The following is a 26,677-nucleotide window of genomic DNA, read 5'->3' on the forward strand; positions in this document are numbered from 1 at the left end:
TGTTATCTTGAAGCAATATTGTTGCTAATGATTCACCGTGAGTTGTATAGGTTAGTGACATACAGGTAACTCACATCTTAAGCAGAACTAACGTTCTGGGGATGGGGCGCATATGCAAAAAGCATATACTAAAAAAGCACCGCATAACCAATCTAATCTTCAAGAAGTGGCACATCAGATGGGTCTTGAGCCCTTCCCTCTAAGCAAGGCAGAGAGTTTGTAACCTCTCCATCTTGCTTACTGTGCTCTGGAAGGCTCTCGCAAGATCTACAAGGACGACTGAGTGCCTGCACAATCTTGTGAGAGCATCCCAGAGCACAGTAAGCAAGTGTGAAAGTAAGCTTGTACAAAATGAGCTTTTAAGCTCTTTGCCTTCCATGCATTTAATTTATGTGATTTCAACTAGCCGCGTAAAGCTGAAATGCGGGTAAATGCGTGTAAGTTGCAAGTTACCTGTACTTTAATCTTTATGTGAAACCTCTTTGTTTTATTTTTTTTTAAATTCAAGTGATGTATAAAATTTATGAAATAAAAATAATAAAAAGATGATAATAATACTTCATTTGATTATATTGCTTTCCTGTCAGCTCCTATAATCAAATTTCCAAACACCTTCTTGTATGATTAGCTACCATTATTATTACCATTATTATTTAGCACTTTATATAGCTTGGTTAGTATGCCAGCACTTGTAATAAATGCATCCTACTGGTGCCTGCATTTTAATATTAAAGTAGAAACCTAACTTGCTTAAATGGGCTCTTCAAAACCAAATAATCTTTTCCCACAAAGCAGTGAATAAAAAATGCTAACACTATGCCTATCCATACTAAGAAAAGGAAGCAAAATTTGAGAAACACTTCTAATAAGTGCTAGGCCACAGTATTGCAAATCTCTTCAAATGAAATCCTGAGATTTCTGTTTTGTTTCTTACCGGTGCAAAAAAAGAAAAGAATAGCGAAGCTAATAATGAAGTGTAGTAGTTAAGTAGTCAAGACCCTGATTTATTAATTATTTAGTAGACGATTTGCTGCTCTTCATCAGGGAAGCCTACCAAAAAAACAGTGTCCAATTTAACCATCACATACATATAAACTCTTTCAAACCATAACTATCAATGAAACTATGCCTCCTGTGTTATCTAGTTCTTAATGTAGCCTCTTTTTCTGTTTTCTTATTGGTACTTTAGAAAAAGAGCAAGTGAGGGTGAATTGAGTGGAACTGTGCTTGTTTCTAAAATGCTGGAAGTGAGTTTTTGAAATATACAGAATCCCTGTTAGACCAGGACAAGTCTTAGACAAGTTAGATTTTCTCAGCATGGCTCTATTATACATATATCTTGAATCCCTTTATACAGCATAAGGACATACCACGCTTCCAGGACCTGCTTACCCCCCACCATTCTACCTTCTTGGCCAAATTGGAAAATAGTAGTTTAGAAAGGGGTGGCTACACAGTTAGAATTACTGTCCTGCTTTTGGGTTTCTCGTAGGCATCTGGTTGATGCAGCCTGATCCAGCAGGCTCTTCTTATGTTAATAAGAAACAGGACACTTCTGAGATCAGAAACTTGCTTTTAGTGATTGAATTCCCATTCCACACCAAGGCAAACCACTGCTTAGCATAGACGTGCTAGCTGCTGAAGAGATTGTTGCAGCTTTGCACCCTCCCTAGGTCTTTTAGGTCAGCATAGTAGCGAAATCAATATTTGGCTCAGATTGTCAACCAAACCAGGGATCAGGGTTTAAGGTTTCTCCTCCTTAACCACAACATATAGCCAAGTTTTGCCCTGTGGTTACAAATCATGCCTAAGGGAGAAAGACCTTAACTATGATCTTGAGTTTGGCCAACATGCTAAGCCAAAGAATGACTGTCTTTAGAAGCCTGAAGGGGAATCAGTACATATGTGCAGCTGTGGTAAGTAGTACTCTGGCTTATGTTGATGAGCAAACAAGGCCACCATCACGAGCTCACAGTCCATTCAAAGGGGTGGGGATTGCTGGTTCCACTCTTACCCCCTGCTTTCTTCATTTTAGCATCCTATTTTTTAGGGGGAAATGGTTGCTATCATTAAACAATTAGATGTCAAACATCCTTTTTGATCTTTTGAAAAGGACCCAGAAACCCAGTAGCAAATCTCAGTCTGCTTTCTGCCTACCCCTGCTATAGACCATCAAATTCCACTTGATTCTCACTTTGTGTTGGCTCAGAAACTAAACCTGTTGGGAGAGGGGGATATGGTTGACTGAATTCCCCATCTGTTCAAAGGGAGGTCTGATTATTTTCAGTGACAGGACTGGAACACTGTTTAGAAATCTTGTAAGTAGCAAAAGCATAAATCAGATGGTCCATAGGGAAATAACGCACTTGTAACAGTTATAAAAATCTGCCAATGCCTCTTCCTCCCCATTTTAATAAAGTGTAGGATCAACTCAAAATAATGAAATTCCCGTGGTAGCATTTTGATGGACAATGACCTCATAATACAAATAAACCCTTGCATAATGCACAATTGTGGTCAGTGACCTAGAGCACTTATGCAATGAATCATTAAAAAAAGAGTAAGGCATCTGAAATGCAGTAAAAGATCACATCTGACAACTGTCACTGGTTTCAATCAAATACTTTTAGGTGCTTATATGGCTTAGTCTGGCTGAATGCTGTTGTGAGACTAGAAGCTTTTAATGATTTTATCTGCCTGTGGCATTATTTGTGTATCCCCAATAACTATTATGTTCCTACAGATTCATGACTGGCTGTGAACATGGCTTAAAAATATAATGGAGTCATTTCCCCTCCTAATGTCAAAGGGAAAAAACAGTTTTGGTTAAGCTAGTATTAATTAAATATTTTTCCTTCCATAAAGGAGGGTTTTTGTTCATTTGTTTTGGTTCTGTGTTAAATAACTAACAATAATTCCAAATTGCATATATTTGGAAAACATCTCAAATTATGAATAAAAGTGCAGTAATTAGTATATGGCCCTCAGAAATTACAAAGTGGTATACACATCTATATTATGTTTATTACCCTTTTCTTGCTAAATTTTTGTTACTATTTCATTAAACACAAAATGTCCCAGTTTGCACACAATGTTAAGCCAAATGATGGTTTTTTGAGGATGTGTGAGTTCCTAGATAGGAGGCAAACTAAGGCCTGGGGGCCAGATCCGGCCCAATCACCTTCTAAATCCAGTCCGCAGACAGTCTGGGAATCCGTGTTTTTACATGAGTAGAATGAGTAGATTTTATTTAAAATGCATCTCTGAGTTATTTGTGGGGCCTGCCTGGTGTTTTTACATGAGTAGAATGTGTCCATTTGTTTGTTTGTTTGGGTTATTTGTGGGGCATAGGAATTCATTCCCCCCCCCAAAAAAAATACTTCGGCCCCCCACAAGGTCTGAGGGATAGTGGACCAGCCCCCTGCTGAAAAAGTTTGCTGACCCCTGTCCTAGATTATGGCCACTTTGCTCCTCATCCAGTCTTCCTGCTGCTGTGCTGTTGTGAGCTGAGCTCTGGTTATTGTGTAACCCTAGCTTGTGGTTTGTTCTGCTCTAGTTGAGCTATAACTAAGGTTTTGTTTTTTAAAATTGGGTTTACATCTTGCAGCTATCTGGAGAAGATAAGCCATAAGTCTAGATTCTGACAACTTGCTAAGCCAAGCCATGCCGGCAGGACTGGAGGAGGAGCAAAGTAGCTATGATTTCTCCAGGTGCCTACACAATTATGCTAAGCTATGGTTTGGTTTAGCATCCTGTGCAAAGTGAGACAGTGTGTCTTCTGCTCCCAGTGTTTCTAACTGGGGCATCTACGCTGGGAAACAAAATAATTATTGAAGCAGGATTTGGAAATGTGTGTGTCACCCTTTGTCTTATTCAGCCCTCTGAAGATTTAAGCTTGGACTCTAAGTTGCCTGACAGAGTTTTCTCCCTTCTTTCCCCTATCAATAGCTTCTTTTGAATAGCAGGAATGGGAAGAAGAGAGCAAGAATCACACAGTGTGTGAATATTAGGAAAAAGGAAATAGAGCTATATGGGGATGTTCCCTTTTATCTCCTTGCAAGAAGAAAAGAAAGGGGTTATTGAGAATGGGTGGGAAGAATCAACAGGTTATTACATTATGAATATCAGTGACAAGGATACTAAAACATGTCAACAACTAGGCATTGTGCTGATAGTATATTAAAAGTGATCCAGTCCCTAGGCTTTCAGTCTAAAAGACAACAGCATGAGAAAAGGACACAAAGAAAGGGGGAATGGTGAAGGATAGGCAGAGATTAAGGAATAATGCTGTTTAAAAGCCCACTGCTGCGTATTATAGAGATGAATGAAGATGGTACAATAAGATGGCATGAGGAGAAAAGAGAGATATTTTCTGAAGGGAGGGAAAAGGGTCCTCAGAATCAGTAAAGTTTTGTTTTTGCTTGGTAAACCCTTGAGTCATACTGTTTACAGGGACGTAGGTGGTGCTGTGGTCTAAACCACTGAGCCTCTTGGGCTTGCCATTTGAAAGGTCAGCGGTTCGAATCAGTGCAGTGCAGTGAGCTCCCATTGCTCTGTCCCAGCTTCTGCCAACCTAGCAGTTTGAAAGCGTACCAATGCAAGTAGATAAATAGATACCACTGCGACTGGAAGGTAAACAGTGTTTCCGTGTGCTCTGGTTTTGGTCACAGTGTTCCGTTGCACCAGAAGTGGTTTAGTCAAGCTGACCACATGACCTGGAAAGCTGTCTGTGGACAAACGCTGGCTCCCTCGGCCTGAAAGCAAGATGGGCGCCACAACCCCATTGTTGCCTTTGACTGGGTGTAACCACCCGAGAGTCCTTTACCTGGTTGTGGTTTTTTTAACCTAAATGGTAAAAATGTGCAGTAATTGTGTCTCAGGAATAAAGAAACATGGGCTTCTACTACTACTATGGGAAGTAGAGCAAATATGTCTTTTCAGGTGGCATATATACATTATGGAAAATAATATTTTAAAAGTGATCATATTGTTCTGATTACAGGTAGGTAGCCATGTTGGTCTGCCGTAGTTGAAACAAAATAAAAAAATTCCTTCCAGTAGCACCTTAGAGACCAGCTAAGTTAGTTATTGGTATGAGCTTTCGTGTGCATGCACACTTCTTCAGAGAGAAGGTATAGAAGGTATCTGAAGAAGTGTGCATGCACACGAAAGCTCATACCAATAATTAACTTAGTTGGTCTCTAAGGTGCTACTGGAAGGAATTTTTTTATTTTGTTCTGATGTATTGCATGAAGAGTGTTTTTGCACATAATCCACAAGCTGTTTCTAATCTTGCAGATGAGCTCGGTGAAAATGTTACGGCCTCGCCTCAATGGCATCCTTTTCAAACTTACATTTGAAGAGCACATAAACAATATCAAGCCTGGCATCATGGCAGTAACAATCGCCTGTGAGGAACTGAAGAAGAGTGAAAATTTTAGCAGACTGTTGGAACTTGTGCTACTGATAGGAAACTACATGAATTCAGGCTCAAGAAATGCTCAGTCACTTGGCTTTAATATTAGCTTTCTTTGCAAGGTAAGCCTAAGCTACACAAAAATACGTAAATGTTGGTGGTAGTGTTGAATATCTTTAAATGTTGCTATAATGTTGCCTCTGGTTCCTGAATATTTCCCTATACAGTCTTATTTCTTGGCAGATATTAGCTTGGAAATAATACTTTAAGAGCAGCTAACAAGTTGTTACCTGGCACTTGCCCCTCTTGCACAGGTGACCTTCTTATGCAAGTAGTGAGATGGAAGGTCTGTTTGTTAACATTGCTTACTCTTATAGATCAATAAATGTTTCTGCTAGGCTGATATGTGAACGTTCAACCCAAGGAAAGAATCCTGAATTTCACTGAAAAGTATCTGGTAGAGTTGGGACGGAAACACCATATTCCTGTGTGGCATCAATGAAGTTAATAATAAAATACTGAATTTTTCCATGTATAAGACTATATTTTTTCCTAAATTTTTGAAGTTTAAAATAAGATGTTGTTTTATACATGGATAGTGCATAGTGCATTTTCTTAATTTTGAGTTCCCAATAATAGGGGGCGTCTTATACACGGGGGGGGGGGGGTGTTATACACAGAAAAATATGGTGATATATCTAATACTGATTGGAAAGTTCTAGAAGTTTTTCTTAAATCTGATTAAAATCTGTTTTGAAATATCCAGTTGAAAAATGTTTTATAAAGAAGTCTGCTCAACTGTGGATTCAAGTGGGGTGTTTGGGTACAATATTTCTTAGAAGCCCCACACAAAGTTTTATTTACATTGTGAAATAGATAGAAAACACTATGTAATCGCTTCACATATTTTGGGTTTTTTTCTTTTAAATTATTATTTTAAACCACAGTGAAAAATTATTTGGGTGAATGTAAAAGATTACAACATCATTTGGAAATGCATGTTATGAAAATGGTTACTCTTTAAATCTTTTTGTATACCGAGACATGTAGATGAATCAATCATGGATTAACCTGGTTTTAAGGTCTCCCTCCCCCATCCCCATGTGCACTGCTAAATTTGAAGCATGGGGAATTAGTCGCAACTATCTTGGTCCCAAATTTTACATACAGTATGTTTGTGTGTGTATTAAAAATTCTGTATGTAAAAATTGATATTGTCAACAAGATTGTACATATGTGTTACAGGGCATATAAAGCTACCCAATAGTTAATAAGCTTGTCTTCTTTGACCAGCAGCTATTTAATTTTGAAATCATACGACTGACCTATAAAATTGTGAAGTAAATAGAGGAATCTATCCCTAGTTCAGTTTTATTGTCCTGTAGGATAAAGGCTCAGGGTATTTGATCTGGCCTGCTCTATATGTGCCAAAATGGACATTTGTTGGCCTGTTAAAAAATTTCCCGTTCTGATATTCAGTTGGCACAATTTAAAATCCAAGCTAAGTAAACATATCTAATGGGAAAAAGTTAATTTCCACAGATAAGTAACCCTTTTATGATCGGATTTAATTTTTAATATACCAAACTGAAAACTTACATAATTCTTCATATATTCAAAGTCCACTTTGGCTACTTCAGCAAAAATTGCTTCACAGATCTTGTAGTCAAAAATAACAGGGAAAATTTAATAACTTAATATCAAACAGTTACAACTTGCCTTCTCAGTTCTGTAGGTCTAAAAAATAGTTTTGCAAAATGCTAGTCTGACATAAGCAGTAACATACACATATATTTCAGTATAGGATCATGGATTTATGAACACGTTATTTCAGAGATGGTGAACCAACAGTTCTAAGTAATCCATTAGAAGTGCTAGGTGGAAATCCAAGTAATGAACAATTACATCTCTGCAGTAGCTGTCTCAAATTGCTTCACCATGTAGCAAGATACGGTTTTAGCAATAAAAGGTTTGACATCGGTTCTAACAAACTCTTAGTATGATAGTTTAGTATGAATAAGTAAATGAAATGTTAAGTGTCTCAAAATGGGTGTGCCATAGGGTATTTTCATTAAAACAAAGTCTTAAGTACATAAGTGAAAGAACATGGCTGTATGAAATGACAATCCAGGACCCTGCCTTTCAGAGAACACCACCACTGGGATAATATCCTGCTTGGGATACTTATGTAAGAGTCATGCTGTCTATATAAAATAGCACTGGGATTTTTTGATTACCAAGTGGGGTTGGAGAGAGAATGAGAACAGCAAAATTTATATGCTAATTTATATGTGTATATGCAAATCTAGAAATAATTACTGTAATTTTAAAAGTAATACAAAACATCTTACCATAATAGGGAAGACCAGCCAAGTAACCTGTGCATCTCATAGTCTCATGCCCTTGCTCCCTCTTCTTATCATTCATTCTCTTTAAACTGGATTTGCACTGGAGAGCCTTTCAAGTACAGTGGAGCCTTGGGTTACGTTGCCTCCGGCTTACGTCACCCTCGGCTTGCGACCGGCCCAAACCCGGAAGTACCAGAACGGGTTACTTCTGGGTTCACGCACATGCAGAAGCGCTAAATCACTCCGTGCGTGTGCACTGAATGCTTTGGGTTGCATCATTTTCGAGTTGTGGCGGGGCCTCTGGAATGGATCCCTGCCGTAACCCGAGGTTCCACTGTAGTGGAGTGCCATCTGTAAAGAAGGACATCTGGCCATCCCAATTTAAATATGAGGAAAGTTTGTTCAGGTGCAAGGAGTCCTTCAAATAATTGGTTGCAAACTATTTAGGATTAAATGTCACCAGTAGCACTTTTAGATTGGGCCTGGAAATGTACAGGTAGCTATTGCAGCTGATATAGTATATGTGATGGAGCCACTTTGTCCTGAACATTTCTGGGAAGTTACATTCTGAACCAGCTGGAGCTTTCAAACCTTTTTGTAAAGTGGTTTCATGTAGAGCACATAGCAATATAGTCTTGTCTGGATATAAGCAGGGCATGTGCAACTATGGCAAGGTCATCAGCAAGCTTTTTGAAGTGTGTAGGTTAAGATGTTAAGAGGAATGTCTATGATAAGGATTACAGGGTAAAAATAACTAATTGTTAATGAAGCCTCATACATTTTATAATTGCACATTTTGTGCAAGTGTAATGGTTTACACTTCAGCCTGTTCCCATTCTTCACCCTAGCCATAAAACGATGCCCACAGATTTTGCTTATGTTGGGACCTGCGAGCTTTAGTAGCCATATAGAAAACTGAGATGAGAATCTGTCATTTTGTTTTTTGAAAGAAACATAAGTTATTTCCATCGTAGTCTGCCATTATGTAGTGTACATACAGTTGTATTCATCAAATGCATTTTGCATTGAGGCCAATTAAAAAGTAACAGTTCATAATCATTAAGATTTTTTTTTTAAGCAACTGAGTCAAAATGTCAAATGAAACTATAATTGTGCCACTAATATACGGTTGTAAGAATCCTCTGTAGGGTATAAATCAACTATAGGTTGCTGATGTGCCTATGAATACTTAACAGAAAAGGCAAATAACTGGAATGAAGATGTTGTTCCAGACACAGTAGGCTTGATGGTAGGCAGAGACTTGCTGTTTATTATTGCTTGCTAGTTCATTATAGTGGTGATCTGCAGCAGTGCTTAAGTGAAAGTCTATTTGCCATTGTTATAGAAACTCATGTCTTCAAATTATTCTAATTACGATCCAAGCTCAGGCTGATGTTTTTAAAACAGCCTTCAGTGCAGTTTGTTTAAAAATAAATCATCTATTACTGTTTAATTCATTGAATAAAAGTTCTCTCACAACATTTTTCTTCTCTCCTCGCTACCATGCCCCACTTGTTTCCCATGTATTACATGTTACAAAACCAACAGATAGCACTTTAGGAAGAGGTTTGCAGTGAAAACCCCAAGTTTCAGATTAATGGATGCTGTACATGAACACCTTGCCAAATACATTGCTTTAAAATCAGCTACCACAATGCTGGTTGTTTCTGCAAACCTGTCCTTAGACTGTTCTAGTTATGGAGCAGTGGGGAAGGGCATTGTTTAGTGGCAGATGTAGAAATACATCCAGGAAAGCATGTATTAAACCTGCCTAGTGCTAGCTACAAAACTAATGTCTTTATGTTGATTGCAAATCCTTAAAAATGCATTATCTTTCCGGATGTTATATTGTAGCATGTGGTGTTATTGAAGAAAGCGGTGATTTGTAAACAACCCTTGGCAGCGAGCACAGAACTTAATTTTGCTTAAATAAAGGAGACTGCCATTAGAATTCATGTACTGTATCGAGGCTGGCAAGCAGGAGCAGTAGTTTTGATATATGCACTGAAGCGTTCATGATTGTTGATTCACTGAACAGTTAATATTTATACAAATATGATACAGAAAGAAGCAATATTTGAGTGAAAGCAAAACTGCATTAGCAGTCAGGAGCTTACTACATCTTGCTGGTAGTTTTGAAGTGACTAGGTGCTATTTTTCACTTTGAGACATGTAATAGTGCATGCACTCACACCGCTGTGGGGCAGACCATCAAGTTGAACATGTGGTTGCAAAACATCTAAATATCTGTCTAATAATCAAACCTATAGTTTAGTACAGTAACCACCTTCATTTTGTTAGGAGAATCAGAAGTGTGCCATGAGCTCATATGGTCTAATCTTCCATTTTGTGTGCAAAATCCTGCCTTTGGCTAATCAGATCTAACCATAGTGCACCACTACATCTGACTTATGCTAATGGTAATAATGGTTCTCTATCTAGAGAATTAAAAAATATAAATATTTGTTGAACATTGCAGTTAGTGTTAGGCTCAGTGCAGACTGTGATTAGGAGGTCAGGATATTGGAGGGGGAATTCCAGCCGGTGGCAGAGGACAGAGTGACTCCAGGAGACATAGGTGTAAAAACCCAAACGGAAAAACGAAGACTTTATTACTAAACAAATAAACACAAACTCTGGTGGATGTTATTACTGCAGGCAAGCAACAAAACTCAGCTTTTTTCCTTTATAGCAACGGTCACCTGCAGCCAATTAATCCCAGAAACTTCTTAAAGGTATACACACATGTTTCTGTGCCGAATGTCCTCTAACACAGGAATGTTATTTTTTTCTTCAGGACCTAAATTATGTTCAGTGCAAATATCAGTGAAATTCAAACATTCCAGTATGTAAACTACTTCTCTCTCTGTGTGTGTTTCTATGTTTGCTTGTTCTTTTTTCAGCCTGTGTAACCTAACCTAAGGATAAAGATCTTGTAACACCACATTATGTGTCTAGTGTTACCTTGAAAATGGTGTGATTTAGAGCTGGAAGCAGATGCTGGACTGTGGGTAAAATGATGAAAATGTCTCTTTAAAAAGAACAGGAAATGTATTACTAAGGAATAATGCATTTCCCTCCTTATTTTTCTTTTTCCTTTTACAGATTAGAGATACTAAATCCTCTGATCAAAAAACAACACTGTTACATTTTCTGTCTGAAATTTGTGAAGAGAATTATCGGGACATCTTAAAATTCCCAGATGAACTTGAACATGTGGAGAGCGCAAGCAAAGGTATATGGCGAGATAAGGCACTAAGAGTAATTTGTATCTACTTAGGTGTGGAAAGTGCTTGGAACATTTCATTTTAGATTGTAGGATTATGTAACCTGTAAACATTAATAATCCTCGCAGATATATTTTTTCCCCTTCTAGATGTTTATTGACCTAAGGAAAAGGGAGGAAATGTTTTTCTATGAAGCACTAACAGTAATAACACAGCATAGCACCTTGTAACATTGGTATCATTATAATGTTTAGCTTGCTAACTACCTTGTTTTATTATCCATATGTGCAATTATAACGCTCACAATGATGATTTTCCTTATCTGTTGCAAAACTACTTGAATCAGTATTAATTGCAGCAACATAATTTTGTAAAAAATCTTTTCCACAACACACACTGTTTATTTTTGTAATAATAATAATAATAATAATAATAATAATAAATAAAAAGATAAACAAAAAACAAAAAACACTGATACAATATTGAAGAACAGTGTTGTTAAATAAATATATATTTACATTAAAATATACCATAATACTACTGATATACTATATAGTAAAGTTTAAAAAGTAATAAAACTATCTATCTATCTATCTATCTATCTATCTATCTAGGTGAATGCACTGCATATGCAAATACATTTAAAAGCACTGAGGTAGATGTTTAAATTAAAAATTCAATTAAATCATTGCAATTTACCATATTAGCCTAAATAAAATTTATCCACAGCTTTTGAACTGCTGAGCAAAACTTGTAACTTTTTCTGTCATGAATTTGTCAGAATCAGACAATAAATATGTAATTTTTGTTTGATCGGCACCATCAAGTACCATGCTTAAAAATATACTCTGCCTTTGGTTCAGAATACAAGGAGCAGTATAGTAAATAATGATAAAGATCTTCTACTGCTTGGGCATATTTGTTTATTTATTTGTTTATGGAAGTTTTCAAATATCTACACATATACACAGCCTTTTTGAAAATAGCTCTGCAAATATTTTGATAAAAAAGCAGAGTAAAGATGTTTATACCCAGTTGCTATTTTCATAAGTATTTGGACCGTATGTATTAATGGATAGTTGTTGGCATCCGTCTGTCTCGGGAGACATTGCAGTGTGCCTCCGGGGGCAAAATCAAACTGCTGGAGAATCACAGCACCTGCTGTGGCTGCAGAGATTGGTAACTCATAACTGCTGCCTCCCATGTCCAAAGGATAGCAGAGCAATATGTTTGGCACTAGCTTGGCTGAAGGAGTTGCTGGAAGGAGATGTAGAAGGTGCCATCCAACCATATTCGGGACTCTACTCTGGATTTGTGTAGGGTTTACTCCTTGGCTTTTTCTTCTCCTGAAGATATCCCACAAGACTGCAGAGGTTTAGGGTCAGAGTTTTTCTTCTCCTAGATGGACCATATGGGGTGTTAGGGGAGGGGTGGTACCTCTGGTGGGGGACACACCGTGCACCTTCTGGGGTAGTTTGTCCAGCTTTGGTCCCCATCCTGCACTCAGCTCTTGCCACGTTTGACAGTGGGCACACTCCCGGAAGTTTGACTGGCCAGCTAAAGCAAGTGAGGGTAGTTGATGGGTCTCAAACCCTCACTGACTTAGGGACTTCACCCTCCACATGAATTGAGCAGATGATACCAATAGTGGGTCCAACAGTCCAGAAGGTGGTTTCTACATGGAAAGTGAAGGGCAAATAGGGCTTGTCAACCTGTGAAGGTACTGTATAGTAGCCCCCATCTAATCTAATCGTTTGTAAAGAAATAGCACACAATGTCTGAGGAGCAGAGTTGTGCCACTGCATCTGCCCCATAGTGTTTTATTATTACATTGTTGCATGCCTGGGCCCTCATCATCTTTGATATCAGAAGAAGAGACCCTAAACATGAGCTGCTGCTTGTGTCTAAGAGCTCCATTGAGTGATTGAGTGGTTAGCAAGGGGAGAGCTTAACAACAGGCCCAGGTTTGAACAACATTCTCAGCCAAATCTTGGTTTGTTCAGAATGATACAGGGCAGGGAGGCTAAGTAGCTGCGAGCTCCTCTCAGAGGCAAAGCAGGGTCCCAGTATGCAGATCAGTGCTTGTGCTTAATTTCCCTTCACTAACAGTTTTTTAGTTCCAGATCATAGTGATTTGTATCAGAGCAAATTCACTCCTGACTGCATATCCCAGAATCAAGAATTTTACTTTTACCAAGTTTCAGACAAAAATGATGTCAGTGATAATTCACAAAGTGTGTGTGTGTGTGTGTGTGTGTGTGTGAGAGAGAGAGAGAGAGAGAGAGAGAGACAGAGACAGAGACAGAGACAGAGACAGAGACAGAGACAGACAGACAGAGACATAGAGAATTCAAAAGCAAGTAAAGAGCTAGGTACTTAAATAAATACTAAATATGTTTTTGATAGATCCCGGCTAACTGATTAGTCTACATGGTAATCATAGAGTTTCTTTTTATTTTAAAAATAAACTTATAAAAAAATCTCTTTTACAAAGCCTTACTGGTTACTAGACATGTTTGATAAATCCTTTATTGGTTTTCTCCTGTGGCTAACACTTTAAGTTGCAGCTTTGAGGATTTTTTTGCAGTTTGATTTAAAACCTCTAGTGTGTGAGAGGTCAGCTCAAGGGATTGAACTAAAAGGGTTGGTGAAGTTTAATTAAAACCATTGCATCAGTAGGAGGGGAAAATATTTATTAATGGATCTGAAGTTCCTATTAATCTTAATTTTTTGTATAAATCTGAAGTCGGCTTTGCTTCAGTTAAATTTGTTCCGTTCTACAAGATAAAAGCTAGTTAAGTTTTCTGTAAACAGTGTTAACTGATAAGCAGCATAAATTATTCCATACTTTAACAACTAAGCTCAGGGCTTTAAAGTCCTCTATGCACTAATAGGTAAGAGGTATTCATACAATTCTTTCCACAGCCACCACTATACTGCACATGAAGGAAATACCTGGAGGAGAGCCTCTGAATGTGATCTCATGCCTTTTATGCAAAATTAATTATGTATAGGGGGGAAATACTTTTTTAACTTAATAGAATTCCAGAATTCTAGAGTTGGAAGGGACCCAGAGGATCATCTAGTCCAACTCCCTCCAATGCATGAATATGTGGTTGTCCCACACAGGGACTGAACCTCCAGACTTGATATTATCTGCACTGCACTCTAACCAACTGATCTATTATGGATTTAAAATATTTTTTTAGAAGGGTATAAAAATTGTATGGGAAATTGGAAGAAAAGGACAACAAAGTTTCAGATAGCACATAAGATAACCCATCCTGTATGAGCAGTATGGAAGTCATATTTTAATATGAAAAGTTCAGGAGATTGAGAGAATAGATAATAAACATGCCGGAATCATCATTAATCTGTTCTTAAGTCATAGCAAAATATTTCATCTTATTAAAGAAAGGGGTTAGTTGTATGCCTATAAGCTTATTCAAATGAAAAACAGACACATAATTATTTCAGCTCCAAAAGAAGTATCACAAGTTGTGGATACCTCAGTAGTTAATTTGACTGACAGAAATTACCGTATTTTTCGCCCTATAGGGCGCACCGGCCCATAGGGCGCACCTAGTTTTTTTGGGGGGGGATAAAGAAAAAAAAATCCCCCCCCCCAGGCACGGGGCTGGGGTGGGGGAAGCCTGAGCTTCCCCCGACCCCAGAACAGGCTGCTGTCCGCAAGCCTTGGGAGCCCGGCGGGAAGTCACGCTGGGCTCCCAAGGCTTGCAGAGAGCTTCCTGAAGCCTGGAGAGCGAGAGGGGTCGGTGCGCACTGACTCCTCTTGCTCTCCAGGCTTCGGCGAAAACCTGCATTCGCCCCATAGGAAGCACACACATTTCCCCTTCATTTTTGGAGGGGAAAAAGTGTGTCCTATAGGGCGAAAAATATGGTAGTCCAAATGGGGCTTCTGACAAACAAGGCTGAGCTATCAGTGTTTGCAAAGGAACTCAGATTTGCAGAAGTACAAATGAAAACAGCTGACCGAGAAATAAGCATGCTCAGTGGTCATCAGGAGCAATGAAATGTTGAGTGTCATTTGGAAAAGATAAATTTGGAAACTGAAAGAAGTTGGGAGATAGAATTGACCTCTTTGCATTGCTAGCAGCCATAATATTCTAGAGCATGGCATAGCTAGCTGGAACCTTAAATGGGAGCAATTGTGTTAGAGAATGAGAATGTATCACCAAATTTTTGTTTTACTGCTTGTGGTAGCGTTGTTTACACATAAGATGTCATCTCCCAGTAATTAGTTTTATTCTGCTTGTGTTGTTAATCCTTGTTTTAGTTTGTTACTGCCCTTTTGTTTGTAATTTTTTGGGAGTTGGTGGCTTTGAGTTACTATCCCTTCCGAGTTTATCCCTCCTCAAACACGGGAATGAAGGATAGTCAGGCTATGCAGTAGTTTAGGTAAAACACTTTTCCCCTTACTCCATAGTAGGGTATATTTGATGTGACTTAACTGGATATCCATAACCCATGAAAATATTAACTGTTCCTATGGGAGAGGACAATGAATTTATAGTTGACATCCACATATATTTCTTTCTTTGAATGGCTTTTGGGACAGCACATTTTAACTAACAGTTGTTTCTTAGGACTTTGTAAATTGATAACAATTCATTTATGTGCATACATCCTGATGCATGCTCTCATGTATTTACATTATTTCATAAGGTTTTCACCAGTTAAGGTTTGAGGAATAATGCATAGATATTATTTTTTGTTTGGTGAGAATATCTATCTAATTGGTTTTAAGTGCTTTTAGTTTCTTTTTATTTCTCTGTGTGTAATTTTATTTCTTACAAACCTTTATTGTGGAGCACCCTGAGATATTATGAAGCAGTGTGCAAATGCAGTAAAATAAACTAATAATTTGTTGTGAAAGTATAGTTGTACTCACCTGAAATGTAGTTTTCCTATTCCCAGTTCTAGGTCAGCAGGATGGCTCCACCCCTTTGATCAAAGTCAGGGAGCGAAGTTTTAGAGGTACAGCTCCCATCATGCAGTTCTGCTGCAGCCTTTGTCATGTGCAGACAGTCGCTATTAGCTCCTGTTGATTTCATCAGGTTCCTCCCTTCTTTGGCACTAAGACCTTTAATAGCAAGAATAGCTTAGTCATTGTCTTTTTTTCACTTTATTTTCTTCTGCTTCGCTTTGCCTTTATTCCTTTTTTTCTGGAGCACCCTCTGCCTCTACTCCTGCTCTCAACTTTTTTAAAGGCTTTATCACTGCCCCCCAACTCAGCAAAGATACAGGGTAGGTTCAGTTAAAGTTTCAGGTGAGTACAACTGTACTTTCACAACCCCTTTCCCTGGTTGTGGCTATGTATATCCAACCAAGGATAACCTTTTGTGCATCTGATGAAGTGGACTCTTTTCAGTGCAAACAGATGCAATAATAAATTTATTTGTCCTTTAGATGCAGCAAGAGCTTGCTTTTCTTGCAACAGAATAACATTTCTACTCCTCTGGAAGGGAATAATAATAATTATATGCTTTTTGTCTTGTTAATAGAAGTGAATAGTAGTCCAGAATACTGTGTTGTGGAGCTAAGTGGTTGTGATGGCCATTGCTGCAGATATATATATATATATAGCTTTATATTCTATTTTATAAATGGGCAAAAAGAATGGTGACAAGGTTTGGCTTTTTATAATTTGATTATACATCAGGGTGGGAAATATTTGATAAATGTATGCCCCTTATCTTTTCTACCACTGAACCAGAGGTTTGAATTATAAAACACTTAGGATGGTTTCTTTTCAAAGGCTTAAACTGTTGCGAACCAATTAACTGTCATAGTTGTTGAGTCATCGTGTATTGAAATGCAGTCGAGAGAAAAGGTGGGAAGAGGTAATTAATATCTTTCAATGAGAAATATACAGTAAAGGAACAGTAATCAATGGTGCATTGTCATGTATATGACACTTAATGACATTGATAGAGGAAACATAAGTGGACATTTCAGAGTTCCTTGGTATAGAAATGTCAGCAAGGAACTTCAAGGACGGCTTATTTGTTCAATTTAAACTTTTAATATATTTGTGTATTGGAAGCCTTCAAAGGATGCTCTGTTCAGGATAATTTAATGATAATTAAATTTAATTTTGTTGCTATGAATCTGAAGACAGTGCATTTAAAGAAACCATAAGAACAAGTTAACATTTTGTGTTTCATAATTGGATTTTTATTTCTCAATTTTTGGTGATACTGCTTTGAAAATCCTTAATACAGTAAACATGATTGGTGAGGTCGGAAGAAAAAATGATTAAAAGCACTTTTATGTTATTGGAAAAGCATGTATTCTCCACTTTAAAAACAACAACAATATTTCAGGTATTTTCAAAATAATGATGCAGTAAAGATTAGCTGAACTGAAGGTTCTCTACTTGAAGAAGGGTGTTTACTGTGTCACTGATTGTACCTGATTAGACTAGTAACTGGTTCTTGATAGTGAAAGATTGGACATGGGTTATGGGGATGAAATACAACTCTCATTGCTGTCATTCTTCCTCCTGCAAACTCTGCCCCCTCCCCTGCAAAGCAAAATCAATCTCCTGCACAGCAATAATAACTTCGGTTTTTGTGATGGCTCTTGAACAATGAGTAGTGGTGAGAGATAAGGTAACTTAAAAATAAGAAGAAGAGTGGAATTGGGATGACCGCAGCATCTTGGCCATCTTCTGAATATGACCAATATAATAATTTAAACTGAGTTGGGAAAGAAGTTTTTCTCCCCTTTTTTCTAATGTGTTGCTATCTGAATCTCTTGGCAGCAAAGAGTTTGATTTCTTCACCCACCTCTACAGCATTATTTAAATTACAGTGGGTAGTGCATCTCTTAGTATTTCCCCTTTCTACAGCTTTAGAAGGCTCTTGGGGAGGCTGACTCCCCCCACCCCCATGTTAGATCTCGCCACTCTACCTCTTTGTGGCCATGTGGTTGGCTGGTCTCCAGTTCAGCTTTATTTTGTTTTCTGAGGCTATCTATTCAGTTCTGCCTATTAGCTTTAGCTACCTGCCCACCTCAGCCAACATTTGGTTTAATCCTCTTAAAACATCCAGTAGTTCCAGCTGTCTTAAGAATCTCTTTGCATGTGCTTAGTGAATTTTCTAGTCGGATGGAACTCCCTTACTGTTTAATTTACACCTGGGACTATGCATGGTCATAGCCAGGATTTCTGTTGGGGGGGAGGGCAGCCAAAATTGTTGAGTTTTTCTAGGAAATCATGGGTAGATATATCCCCCAAAAGAGAACATTTTTGTGGATCTAGGGAAGGCATCACCTCCACCCTTAGCTACATGCATGAGACAATGACAGCATCCAAAAGAAACTTGACTTCCAAGGTGAGCACACCCTTTAGCTACAGAAAAGGAATGAGGGTGAGGCCATCAGGAACACACAGAGGAGGGTTGGCTGCATTATATATTTTTGGACCAAAGGATCTGCAGGGGTGGGGAACTTATGTGGAAAAGAAAAATGCTTAGGTGGCCCAGAATCAAAACATGAAAGCCGTGAACAAATTTCTGAAAAATCCCTTATACAGTAGAATAAAGTAAGTGGCTGAAGGATAGGTTCCTGACCAGAACAGGATGAATGGGAAAAGTTATTTTGTGAAACTCTGTAGCTGGACTACAGCAGATATTTCATTGGTCAAGGAGGGTTTGATTAGTGAAAGGAATAAAGTATCATCAGTTGCCTGGAAGGTCTTTCCCGCCCCCCAATGAACCCAGTTCTGAGTGATGTTTCCCTTTCTTAATCTCTCCTCTCTGAAGTATAGCAAGAAGAAAATGATATTGCTGAAGTTGTTTGGCTATTTTGTTTTGAAAAAGGCAGCAGAAATACAACTCCACAGAACATAGACTTTGTTTTCTCATTTAAAATAGTTAAGCAGGACAAGTGGGTGCGGTTTATGATGAAGTTCGGGCTTGTATATTTAATTAAGGGTCCTCATAACTTGATTCATGCTGTACCATGTAGTTTTATACACTTCTAGATGCTATTCAGAAAATGGCTACAATTTATTATTGTTCAGATTGTTGTAGTAGTTTAACTGTGTCACCTGAACTGACAGGAATCAGGTCAGTAGCAGTACTCCTTTAATTTATTGGTTTTGCCTTTTTAATGCAGTGCTTATTGTAGGTCTTCCAAATAGTGTGTGCCTTGCTTTGAATGGCTGGATGTTGTAATGCCTTAATTAAAAACCATAGCTGTGTTGTCACTATTAAACTAGGGCTTTTTGAACTCAAGTGCTCCCTTTCCCCACTGTCTTTTTTATTTTCACTGGGAGGAAGAAACAGTCCTTTGATATCTGAAGGGGGGTGGGAACCAGACAAAACCTGAAGTGCTAATTAAACTGTTGTGGAACAGTATTACCCTCTTTAGTTGTACACTGACAATTTTAAAGCAGATTCATTTAAACAGGCTTTCTAATCAGAATGCACTGGACCTCTTTATTATTATTTTTCTAATTCAGTGAAGAAATTCATTCCTGCACATCTTAAAAATGCAAAACAAGCCAATATGTGCACAAAAAAAGCAAAACTAGGCAATATAAAACCAACCCCCACAGCACACAATCCAACATGTGTATGCACACACAAAAAGCATTATATCATGAAAGTTTCATTAGTACCTTTATGACGCTACAGATAAAAGACCTTTCTCAAGGAGCTATGTGTGAGATTAATTCATATAGAAGGTTGTATAGCAGGTAACATTTTTTTTATCTTTAAAAATCATAAGTAAGGCATTTTTTTAAAAAAATGGAACATTTTTAGAAATCTAATATTATCCTATGCTGTGTTCACATGTGGAAGCTTCTTGGCAGCTAGGCTGTAAAAAGATTTTTATTTTTCTGTAGAATTCTCTAGAGTTGTAGAACACACAGTAGTTGTGTGTTACACTGAGTTGGTTTGCATATTATAGTAATCCATGAGTAGCTAATGCACGCAGCTTGATCCCTCCACCCTGCCAGGAGCATCTCATGGCTTATTATGACGTGCAAACCAGCTCAGTATAAACAATTGTGTGTCTACAAGCTTAGAGAATTCTACAGGAAGAAAACAGTTGTAGCATACTTGCCAACAAGTGCTAAATGTGTGAAAGCATGCCTAGTTAGCAAATTACTACAGTTTTTAAAAGGGGGGCCAGGCTTCTTTCTCCTGGCTGGAGTGAAGTGGGAGCAACTAAGCAGCATGCTTTATGGTAAGATTATTGTGATATATAAATCAGTTCATTGGCAGACTAACACAATGTATTAGTCTATCAAGAGTCCTTTCCTCCTCTGATTCCACTTGCAGATTAAAAGGACAGTGCTTTATTATTTGGGATGGATTTCCATATTTTCAAATAAATGATCAGTAAATTCAGTACAGTGCTACCTCGGGTTACAAACACTTCAGGTCACGCATTTTCGGGTTGCGCACTGCGCCAAACCTGGAAGTACCGGAACGGGTTACTTCCGGGTTTCAGTGCAGAAGCGCCGAATCATGATCCGCGCATACACAGATGCAGCACTGCGGGTTGCGAACGCTGTGGGTTGCAAATGTGCCTCCCGCACGGATCACGTTCGCAACCACTGTAGTGGAATTCAGTTACTCCTTCCATGGCCTGATGATTATCAGCTTGTTAGGATGCAGAGGTGGGCTTTTTTGCTGTTGATAAGAGTGTTATGTAATGCACTTTATATACAAGGCCACACCTGTATTGGTATTCTGCTGTTATTTCAAGATGCTCCTGCATAGAGACATTTCTTTGATCTCTGAACCTGAGTCATGTTTTCATGTCTGTGGTTTTTTAATAGGATTTATTGCATATTTTAATTAAGAATCTTATATTTAATGTTTTAATAGGATTGTTTAATTGTATGGCTTAATTTTGAATATGTGAGGTGAAGCTCTCTGGTATAGAAGCTGTCAGCCATTAGCTGCATCTAAATTCCAATTTGAGGCCACCACCATTCTAAAGCTAGGCAGGTCCTAATATGTTTACTGCCTGGATGAACCACATGTACACTGCCTGGTGTTTCATGATGGAAGAAAGATGACATGTAAATGTAATCAATTTTCACAGGTGTTATAGATGAAAACACAATTCAGTAATTTGTATATTGTTTATTTAGAACATTTTAACCCTGTTCTCCAGCTGAAAAGGCTCCCATAGCACCTTACATACAGTTAAGCTTAAAATCTAAAATGCATGTAACAAAAGGAAAAAGTAATATGGAGGAAAGAGAAGAGAAGCAAACTTGGACACCATTTCTTAAATGTTAAGTAGTAGTTTTTAAGGTGATTAGATGACTGGAAATGACTTGGGTTTGGGAGGACACTAGTGGAACTGCACTTCAGGAGAGCAGATGAAATAGCCCTGTGGAATTTCCATCTATCACTGCTACAAATATGAATATAACAATGTGTTGGCAATTATATAGAGCTACTTAAATTTGACTAAATAGTGATTACAGAAACTGTATGGTAGAAATGAAATTTAGAAGATACCAAAGCCTATGAGACTTTTTTAGGTTAATCAGAAGTTGCCTTGAGGAAGGCTAATTCATAACATTTGATGCAACTACATTGATTAAACTTTTCAGATCCAGATAACACTTGCCATTTTGCCAGTTTCTTTTTTTTAAAAATAGACAAATTTTCTTCATGTCCCCCTACAATGCATTTGTAAGTAAGCCATGCTTTGTTTCGTTCCTCAGTTTTGTGTTGCAAAATTGATTATAGAGCTTGCTGTTAGAATGGGATTCCATTTAACTTATGCTCATTTTTTCTAGTTCACTGCATGATTTGGCTTGCTGTACAAACAGAAGACCACAGAGCAATATAGATTTCACATAAATGCTTGCTGTGTTTCATTTTAATTTCCTGGCAACATGGCAGCACCAATATAAATCATATCACGAGAGCAGAAAACATTTCTCACTAAATCATAGCAACTATGCCTTTAACTTCAAATTTAACACAACTGAAATTTGAGTGGTGCAGATGTGATACTGCAGATTTGGCATAGAATGGGAGCACATGTGGCCTTGCCAGTCGCTGAGCCACAAAGCCATGTACTCCCCGCCCCCCGTCTTTCTCTTCTAAAGTACAAATCCTACTCACCTTGCTTTGCTTGCTTTGTTTGTTTCTGTATTTTCGTTTCCAAAGACCAATGGGAAAAGGGAAACAGACAAGCAGCTTTTCAAATCAGCATTTGGAAACTCAAACTATGGTTTGGGTTCTAACCTATGGTTAGAGCAGATCATGACTTGATACAGTGCCCAAATTTAGCCAAAGAATGCAAGGGATTGATGTGACTTAAGGAGGGAGAATGTTCCACAGTTTAAGTAGATTCTCACAGTATTTTTATTGTGCATGCTAAAATTTGCCAGAAGCGGCTTAGTCATGCTGGCCACATAACCCGGAAGCTGTACGCCGGCTCCCTCCGCCAATAAAGCGAGATGAGCGCCGCAACCCCAGAGTCGGTCACGACTGGACCTAATGGTCAGGGGTCCCTTTACCTTTACCTTTAAATGAATTAAATGTTTGAGCATTTTTATGTTGAAAGACCACTTAAATGCTAAAAAGAAATTGTAACAATTAAGTCTTGTGACAACGTGACTTAATGGTAACAATTAAGTCCTTTTGCAACAATAGATTAGCTTGTTTTCCCCTGGGTGAATATTTATTCGTTTATTTTAATTCAAACATGGGTATTTGGACCAGTTTATTTGTTTGTGTGTCTTGTGTTTGCTTTTTGTTTTTCAGAGTAACAGCATAATTGCTTTGACTTTTATGATTACATTGGCTTAGTGTTATACATTTCATGTCTTATGACCTTACTGTTCACAAGTCTCTCACGACAGTTATATGAAATTTTCATTACTGCACAATCTATTAAATGTAGCATTTGAAAAGTCATTTGGTAGTTTGGGAGCTTGGAGTGCTTCTGCAATATTTCAAAATCTGGCTACTATCTTATTTGTATTGAATTAGCTTAATCTTGCTTGGATCTGGATAGCACTTCTCAGGACTGCAGGTCCATTTGTATCTTACCGTTTTGCCTGAACTCCATGAACATACCCAGCTTCTCTCTTAATTTTTCTGTAAGCCTTTTACATGCTAAAACCAGCTTTCACAATTCATTTTCTGTTCTTATTGCTTGACACAATTTGATAATATTGATATTTCAACTTCAGAGCCATTTTAGAGCAAGTAAAAAGAGATTAATTCATGGATACCTTACTCCTTGTAAGAATAGTGGGATACAAATTACATCCAATTCTTACATTGTATTAATGCACACATACATATAAACTTCAGTCTAAGTAACACACTATACATTAGGCTCACTTTGAAGATTGGGAAGTATAATTGGTGCAGAATGTAGCAGCCAAATGCTTACTCAAACTGGGTGTTAAGATCATAATTAAGACAATTGTGTTGGCACCTGTTTCTAGGCCCTAGTTTCAACTTTTAAAGCGCTTTATAATTTAGGATTAGAGTAACTGACCATCTTACTTGACACAAGTGGTTACCAGAGGGAGGACTTCATTGATAGTATTAGAAATTTCTCCCCAGATAAATTTGTCTGCCACCTATCTTACTGTCTTTTTGGCTCTGGGCACAAACCTCATTTTCTTAAGTTTTTTAGATGTAACTTTATTCCTGCTGCCTGTCTTATGCTGCATTGATTTTGGTTTTTAATTCACATTTTAACTGTTTATTCTTTCTTTACAGTTACTTGAAATTATAACTGAAGTAGCAATAAAGGTATAATAAATAAATGTGTACCCATTATGACTTTAAGTTTTAGAATTTTTCAGGGCTATGTGAATATAAAGCTTTCAGGGTACAATCCACAATCATGAAATCCAACATGTTTGCTTTTACTTGAATGCAAAGTAGATTGCATTCATCACATCAGTGATGCATTAATGTACTCATTGAATTTAAATTATAAAATAGAGATTCATACTTTAGAAACAGGAAAAGTGCATAAATAAGAAATGATAGATGGCAACAACAAAAAGTCATTTTTATATAGGAAATCCTTTTCCTGTGCATTTACAACACATTTTCTTTTTAACAAAAATGAGATTTCTGAAAGTAGCCCAAGGTAAATCTACGACTTTCCATTCCACTTCACAGGATTGCACTGCGTTATTTGATAAGTGTGAATCCCAGTTTGTTTGAAGATTTTACAAGAAGTCACTTTGTCAGATAATCTGCTTGCTACTTACTATTTCAAACCTTACTATCTACAAAGATGCACCACATCCCAATTCTTCCATCATCATCAGTATGGTTATTTATTTATTTATTTATTTATTTATTTATTTATTTATTTAGTGTTCAGGAGTCTGTTCCCTGTGTTGTTTAGGTGGGCTTTTGGGGGTGAATAAAAACCAAAACATTCTGAACCTGCTTATTTGTTACCAAGAGATACCCCTTGTGCTTATTGGGCAACATGATCAAGGAATAGTGGCAAAGTTGATCCCTGTCATCATGTTATTCTGGGCAGAGATCTTTCAACATCTCCACCTACCCAGAATGGTGATGATGCTATCTCTCCCCTGCCCTGCCCCGCCCCGTCAAACACCCCCGCCCTGCAACATCAAACATAGGAGCAGCAGAACAGAGTGACTTCCATTGTCTTTGACAGTTGGCCTTACTAGTTGGGACTGATGGAAGCCCACAGCATCTGGAGGACACCACACTGGCTATATCTGCAATAGAAGCTCCATTAATTTAAAGATAGTCATGTTTAATTTTAAAATGTTCAGATCAAAGAAGTTTGGATTTTTTTCTAAGGCATTCCCGTGTTTCATTTCATGTGAGAGCTACCAACTGAAACCCTAGGTCTACATTGATATTTATCAAAAATACTTAAATTATCCTGATGTATGGTTTTGAATGACTGTAACTCTGTCCTCACAAACACAAAGATGTTTCAGTTTTCATACACAATGAAACTAGACTGTTAATTTGATGGGGGACTGACAATTAGGTGACATTGTTTGCAGGATTGTCCAAAGTAGTTGCTAATTAACATCCTGGGATTAAAATGCTACAGCTTTTGAATTTAGTGGTGTGTATTGTACTTTCAACCAATGTAAATGAATTGGATGCAACAGCCTGTGATAACCATTAGGGCATCCAGTAGCTTGAGGCATGCTCTGGAAAGTTCATTTTAAGTGTTTGACAGGAATGAGAAGATTAGTTCCAGCTGAACTGAAAATCATATTTGACTGGAAGTCAGGTACTCTTAAAGATAGCTAATTTGGGGTAGGGTGTGCGACATTAATGCAGTGTAAATTATGTGGCACAGTTCTTGGTGTTCGTTTGTGCACCATTCTGCACTGTATGGAACACTCAGTGCTGTCATTCAAATGATATCTAGGAAAAGTCACACCAGTGAGGTTCTAGTAGGAGTCCTACATGTAGTTTGGATCTGATTAGTAGAAAACCTTTTTATCACTTTAGAACTGGGTGGGAGAAAACCTCAACCTTGTTCTATCTTTATATTTTCTTAGCAGTGCATTGCCAATTTACAGGATCAATTCAAATGGATAGAGCTTTATCAGATCAAAAGAAAGCAGCTAATCCTTGATAACAGTTTCACATGATCACCAGTGGTTGTTTTTACCAGATGAAAACTACACCATGAATTTATCAAGAACAGTTGAATATTTTAGGTCGAATCAAAGAGATGAAGAAGATGTGAAATGCAGGTATTTGCAGATGTAGCTGTTTATGTTTAGTATGGTAATTACAGTGGTACCTTGGGTTACAGACACTTCAGGTTACAGACTCTGCTAACCCAGAAATAGTACCTCGGGTTAAGAACTTTGCTTCAGGATGAGAACAGAAATCGGGTGGCGGCGGTGCAGCAGCAGTGGGAGGCCCCATTAGCTAAAGTGGTGTCTCAGGTTAAGAACAGTTTCAGGTTAAGAACGGACCTCCGGAACGAATTAAGTACGTAACCAGAGGTACCACTATAATAACAATTAGAATGTCTATGTAGATGTTTCAGCAGCTAACATACATTATTTTGATAATTCTTGTAATAACCTGGAAGGTTGGTCAGTATTACTGTCTCCAGGTTGCAGATAATTAGGTATGGCACACAGAAAAAGAAATTGAGTGCAGAGGCGGACTTTGGCAATATGGTGTCCTGAGTGAGGACAAAATTTGGTGCCTCCCTAATATTTCTTATTTTCACAATAATTCCTTTTTTATTTATTATTATTTTGCATCCCCTTGGCTCTGTGCCCTGTGCATGGGAACTGCCTTCAGTGCCTTACATCGGGTGCTGGTGAGTGCAAGGTGGAGGTGATATTTCAACTGCAAACTTCCAGCAGTTCAACATACAGCACACACTCCTAAGAAGGGGTTATTCTTATGTATTACTAGTTATTAGATATTATTGGGGAAGGGCCATAGCTCAGTGGAGGATCTGTTTTAACATCCTTTTGAGAAGGGCCAAACATGTGCAGGCTGACATTCGACCTAGACAGATTATTCACTTCATCGCCTCTACTACCATTACTACCATTAAGACTCTGACCAAACTGGGTGTACTCTAGCCTCAGGATGGCTGATATATAGGCTTATGTGAATTTTAAGAGCAATTTCTTTGCCAGTTCAGTATGCCACAACATGGAGCACAGTTTAATTTAT

The 26,677-nt window shown here is 37.9% G+C and overlaps 1 protein-coding gene across 7 annotated transcripts in view; it reads left to right on the forward strand.

The window, feature by feature from the left end:
- The window catches only part of DIAPH2 (diaphanous related formin 2), a 358,462-nt gene that overhangs the window by 136,126 nt on the left and 195,659 nt on the right, over positions 1-26,677 (forward strand). For all 7 annotated transcript variants that reach the window (XM_081847906.1, XM_081847907.1, XM_081847908.1 and 4 more), the window contains 2 exons: positions 5,299-5,538; positions 10,870-10,999. In XM_081847906.1, coding sequence (XP_081704032.1) covers positions 5,299-5,538; positions 10,870-10,999 — 370 coding nt within the window. The remainder of the gene's footprint in view (positions 1-5,298; positions 5,539-10,869; positions 11,000-26,677) is intronic.

Source organism: Podarcis erhardii, assembly GCF_964252035.2.
Source record: "Podarcis erhardii genome assembly, chromosome: Z".
NCBI lineage: Eukaryota > Metazoa > Chordata > Lepidosauria > Squamata > Lacertidae > Podarcis > Podarcis erhardii.